At 64.5% G+C, this 5,420-nt stretch overlaps 1 protein-coding gene across 1 annotated transcript; it reads left to right on the top strand.

The window, feature by feature from the left end:
• Positions 1-340: 340 nt before the first annotated feature.
• Positions 341-4,910, top strand: HMX1 (H6 family homeobox 1). The gene is made up of 2 exons (XM_019711476.3): positions 341-927; positions 3,661-4,910. The coding sequence occupies exons 1-2, from the start codon at positions 534-536 to the stop codon at positions 4,308-4,310; spliced, it is 1,044 nt and encodes a 347-aa protein (XP_019567035.3). The 5' UTR covers positions 341-533; the 3' UTR covers positions 4,311-4,910.
• Positions 4,911-5,420: the final 510 nt, after the last annotated feature.

Genomic DNA, 5,420 nt, shown 5'->3' with positions numbered 1-5,420 from the left:
CAGCGCGAGTGGCACGCACTGGGGAAAAGGATCACGCGGGATCCGACGCGACGCAACCCCCAGCCTGAGTCCCGGGCCGCCCGCCCTCGGCCGCGCGACCGCCTGCGCGCCGGGATCTGGCTGCGTCTCTTTTCAGTGGCCGCGCTTGGTCCCGCCGCGGCGTCCTAGAGCTGATGCTGGCCGCCCTCCCGGCCCGCGCTGCCCCGCCCCTGCTGGCCCCTCCCTCTCCCCTCCCCGCCCCCAGCGGGGCCGGCCCGGGCGGCGACTAGAGCCGCGAGGTGAAAGGCTAGCGAGGCGGCTGCCCTGCCTGCTGTCGGTGCGCACCGGCTCCCAGCCCAGCCCAGCCCAGCGCGGAGGCCGCCGCCTGTCCCGCGGGGCTCGACGCCAGCGCTGCGGGCAGCAGCCCCAGGGTCGGCCCGCGCGTGCACCGGGGAGCAGCGCGCCACTGTCCCCAGTGGGGACCGGGACCGGCCGCGCCCCGGGCGCCCGGGATCCCGAGAAGCTCGGCAGAGCCCGACGGGCCCGCAGCCGCGATGCCGGACGAGCTGACGGAGCCCGGGCGGGCCACGCCAGCCCGCGCCTCCTCCTTTCTCATCGAGAACCTGTTGGCGGCCGAGGCCAAAGGCGCTGGGCGCGCGGCCCAGGGCGGCGGCGGCCGCGAGGACGAGGAGGAGGACGACGACGACCCGGAGGATGAGGACGCGGAGCAGGCGCGGCGGCGGCGGCTGCAGCGGCGGAGACAGCTGCGCGCGGGCGCGGGGCCGGGCGGGGAGGCGCGGGCACGGGCGCTGCTTGGGCCTGGCGCGCTGGGCCTCGGTCCCCGGCCGCCCCCCGGTCCCGGGCCGCCCTATGCTCTGGGCTGCGGCGGCGCGACGCGCTGGTACCCGCCGGAACACGGCGGCTACGGAGGCGGCCTCAGTCCCGACAGTGAGTGAGGGCGCGGGGACCGGGTGGGCCAAGCGGTGGGGCCCCGCTTTCTCCCCGCGCATTTGCTCCAGGAATTCGTGTTCATCGGCGCCCTTTCTGGGCCACCCTCCTCCAGTGTGTAGCAGGGTCTGGGTCGTGTGGGGCCCCAGCAAAGTCCTTAGTTGGGCGGGTTTGGAGGCCCACTCTCTGGCAAAGGGAGCTCCCGCGGGCAGAAGGTTTCAGAGGGTCTGGACTGCACTGATCGCCAGGCTCTACCTGATAGGGAGGCTGGAGAGCCCACAGAGAGGGGGACTTGGGGAGGGGACAACAGACAGCTGAAGAGAAAAGCAGGGAATGCGAAATGTGACAGGGAAAGACAGGAAGCCGAGAAGGTGGGAGAAGAGGGAGGGATGCAGGAAGAGAGGGACATTGGGAGAGGAAAAAGGGGAGAGGGAGATGCAGAAACAGAACCCCATGAGTGGGAGAGAGAAAAGATAAAGGGAGGAAAAGGGAGGAAGACAAAGTGGAGTCAGACACGGAAAAATAAGGTGGTTGAGCAGAGGGAGCCTCTGTTGTGGGGGGCTGGATGGGCGTGAAGCAGTCCTCCATGTCCGTGCCCCAAAGTCCTGTCTCTAGAGCTGCACACCAGGCTGGCGCAGGGGCCTGGGCCTCCCTCTTGGTCCTCCCAGGCCCCACCTCTGTGGTTTGCTAGGCAAGAGGGGAGCCTGTTCCAAAGCCCCCAATCCCACCCCCTTCCTTTTCTGCCCCTCCCCCTTCCTGCCTTTGTTCCCCGATGAGGGCTTGGGGCTGCCCGTGGGGGTTCTCAGCCTCAGAACCCACTCATTCGGACTCCTGAGTTCTGCTCCCTCTCCCCAGGGTCACTGCCTCCCTTGGGGACCTGCCCTTTGCCAGGAGACTCCTGGGAGGAAGACCAGGAATCCATTCCAACGTGGCCCCCAGGCTTTTCCAGCCCCCCCCCAACACACACACACACACACACACACACACACACACACACACACACACACTGAGGCCAGCGGGGGAGTCTTTGGGCTCTTAGCTCTGTGGCGTGTTCATGTGTGCTGGAGTAGGGGGCAGACCCCTCTCCCCTCTTGGATAACCCCCTTGCAGAAGGACCTGGGTCTGAGAGCCTACACGCAGAAAGTCAGCCCCCTCCTCCCGTAAATGTGAGCAGGCCACAGTGAGTCCCCTGAAATCGAGTGGTCAGACTTAGGGCCCTTCTGGGGGTATTTCTGAAGAAGCTCTCTCAGGGTGAAATGTGTTCTCCCACCCCCACCACCCCCACCAGCAGCCCCTCAGGCAGTCCCCAAGAGGCAGCTCCTTCTTATTTCGTGCAATGCGGGTTAAGGTCCCATTTGCACCAGAGCTGGCAAGCTGGCTTGGCACCTTGTGGCAATTCATGGGTTTCTGTGAGTCTGGGGGCGTGGGGTGTTGTGGAGAGGCAGAGGCTCCCTATATCTGATGGCAGGCATGCCAGCCTGGAACCTGACTCCTCTATGGGAACAGTGAGGACTTAGCCACCAGGGTTAGGCTAGGGCACACGGAAATCTGCATTCCTCCATAGGTGACAGGTGATAGCCCAAGCCCCTCACACAGAGGCCAGCAGTGTTTGCACACCTTGTAGGGGCGGGCAGACACTCACCCTGCGGGCACACTGTTGCCCGAGTCCGTAGCCCTCTGAGGGCCACCTGGCCAAAGTCTAGCTGAACCTCCAGCATGTGGGCCTTTGCATGGAGGCTGGGGGGCGGGGGTGGAGGGCAGCCTAGCCTGAGGTGGCCTGGTGAGCCCTGCACTCAGGCCCAGGCCCTCTCCATGTCAGGCCTGGAATCTGGGCCCTGGACCGAATTTCATTTGGTGGCACCATCTCTTGCTAGCCCTGGGGCATCTCCTCACCTCTGGGAGGTGAGGTGGAGTTCAGTACTTGGAGCACCAGATCAGGGGCCCCTTGTGGCCTTCTGTGCCCCCCCAAACCCACAGGCTGGACCCGGATACGGCCTCATGTGTTTGAGTGGGGTGCGAATGGCTGAGTGTTTCTGTCGAGCAGTATGTGTTCCCTTCAAGTGTGGTTGTGGGTTTCGTGGACACATCTCCATGGGCATCTGGGTTAGGGGTCAGGAAATGGGGGGTGAGTGGGCATCCCAGTGTCCCCTGGGCGCTGGAGTTCTCTTTTGGAGATTGTTTGCATTTGTTTGTCCTCCTGCAGAAATATTTCTGTGCAGGCGGGAATTTGGCATCTGCTCCTGAGCGTGCATGGGGAGGGGCCACAGCAGGTCTTTATTTCTATGTCTGGGGCTGGGGAGCAGGGGGTGTCTCTGTGCTGTTTTCTAACTCGCACATTTCTCTGCAGGACATCTGTCCTCCTGTGAGATGGTCTGTGGACCGTTTGTATGTTTTAATGCAACGCTGTGGTTACAGAAGTCAGCCTTCTGTTTGTGTTTCTGTTTGTATTTGTTTCTCTTCTGTCCTCTTTTCTCTCGTCTCTGGTATGCACGTGTGGCCGAAGTGTTGGTGTGGTGTAGGGTAGGTCTTCAGGTCCACCTCCTATGGCTCTGCCTTTCTGTCCCCGCGAGATGTGCCCTCTGCCGCGGTACCGGACGCGGGGGCCTGTGGCAGGGATATTTCCCTGCTTGTGGCTGTGGGTGATCTCATGGCGTGGTGGGAGCAACTGGCTTCAGCAACTAGGTCTGGGGAGCGGCCCCCAGAACCAACCGTGTGCTCCTCTCTCTCCTGCAGCCAGTGACCGGGACTCACCGGAGACGGGCGAGGAGATGGGCCGCGCTGAGGGCGCCTGGCAGCGGGGCCCCGGGCCGGGAGCGGTGCAGCGGGAGGCGGCGGAACTGGTGGCGCGGGGTCCGGCTGCAGGCGCGGAGGAGGCGGCGGAGCTGGCGGAGGCCCCGGCAGCGGCAGGGGAGGCGCGTGGCGGCGTGGCCGTTGGCGGCGGTCGAAAGAAGAAGACGCGCACTGTCTTTTCGCGTAGCCAGGTCTTCCAGCTCGAGTCCACTTTCGACCTGAAGCGCTACCTGAGCAGCGCCGAGCGCGCCGGCCTGGCCGCCTCCCTGCAGCTCACCGAGACGCAGGTCAAGATCTGGTTCCAGAACCGCCGCAACAAGTGGAAGCGGCAGCTGGCGGCTGAGCTGGAAGCCGCTAGCCTGTCCCCGCCGGGCGCGCAGCGCCTCGTGCGCGTGCCGGTGCTCTACCACGAAAGCACCCCAGCTGCGGCCGCCGCGCCCCCCGCCGCACTGCCCTTCCCGCTGGCGCCCAGCGCACCCGCGCCGCCCCCGCCGCTGCTCGGCTTCTCAGGGGCCCTCGCTTATCCGCTGGCCGCTTTCCCGGCGGCTGCCTCCGTGCCCTTTCTGCGGGCGCAGATGCCCGGCCTGGTGTGAGCCCCACCCGTTGGGCCCACTCCCGAGGCCACGAGGGAGCTCTGTGGATGCGCGGGTGGTGCGAGGCGCAGGGGGCCATCCTGGAGGGTTGGCTCCTCGGGATTGCTAGCTGCGGCCCTGGCGTCGGAGGCTTTATCCCAAGCTCCCCCAAAATGTAACAGGGACGCTACTGACGGTGGCTCCCCAAAAAGTTGCAAGGCTGGACCCCCGCAGGAAGAGGGTATCACCGAGAGACAGTGGCCATGCAGCCCAGAGCCCCTGGGGTCAGGTCTTAGCCTAGAAGTGAATTTAGCCACCCCCTCAGGAGGGAGCCAGCACCCGGCCAGCCCACGGAAAAGACAAACCACGAACAGGCTCCAAGGTGCTGCGGGAGAGGTGACCACCCCCCAACACAAAAGCCCCTTCCCGGTACCACGAAGGGACCAGGACGGCAGGCCACCTGAGGACTGTGATCAGCCTTATGGCCTTGACAATGGGCTGGCAGAGAGAGAACCTGGGGGAGAGAGCCCCTGTGGAGATGGCTTCTCAGATTGTCCACTCTAAAGACAGGGCCAGACCGGGGCTTCTCTCCTGGGCTGCAGCCACCAGCCGCGAAGACTTTTTTTTTTTTTTTTTAAATGAATCTACTTATTTGCGTATGGAATAAAAAGGGATGTTTTCTGGACGGTTTCTCCTGCTTTGTGAGCACTGGCGCCGGGCCCCCCACTGGTAGCAGGCCAAGAGTGGGCACTGGTTCTCCCTCCTAAAGCACTTACCAGTGCTGACCAGCGGCCGGTAGAGCCCCGGCCAGGCTGGGGGCAGGTGGGCAGGTGGGCAGACCTGGCAGGAGTCTGAGGTGGGGGGAGGCTGTGCTCACACACACACACACACACACACACACACACACACACACTCACCCCACTGGCAAGCCCAGCAGGACCATAAAGGAAGTAAGCGAGGGGAGGGAGAGGGGACACACAGGGTGTCCCATATCCTGGAGCTCAGGGGTCTCCACGGAAACCAAATCACAGGCAGGTGAAGGCAGAGCCCGCTGGCCACTCTCCTTTGGCACAGGGGGCTGTGTGCCCCTCCCCCGTGTCCACTGCCCCATCCTGCACTGGAGTTGACAGC

Source organism: Rhinolophus sinicus, chromosome 1 (genome assembly GCF_057876585.1).
Source record: "Rhinolophus sinicus isolate RSI-liver-muscle chromosome 1, RSI-T2T, whole genome shotgun sequence".
NCBI lineage: Eukaryota > Metazoa > Chordata > Mammalia > Chiroptera > Rhinolophidae > Rhinolophus > Rhinolophus sinicus.
This window is presented reverse-complemented; position numbering and strand designations above follow the sequence as displayed.

Coding starts and splice junctions, on each gene's coding strand:
- HMX1 (XM_019711476.3), top strand. CDS start 534: ATGCCGGACGAGCTGACGGAGCCCGGGCGGGCCACGCCAGCCCGCGCC. Junction 928..3,660: donor AGGCGGCCTCAGTCCCGACA/GTGAGTGAGGGC, acceptor TCTCTCCTGCAG/CCAGTGACCGGGACTCACCG.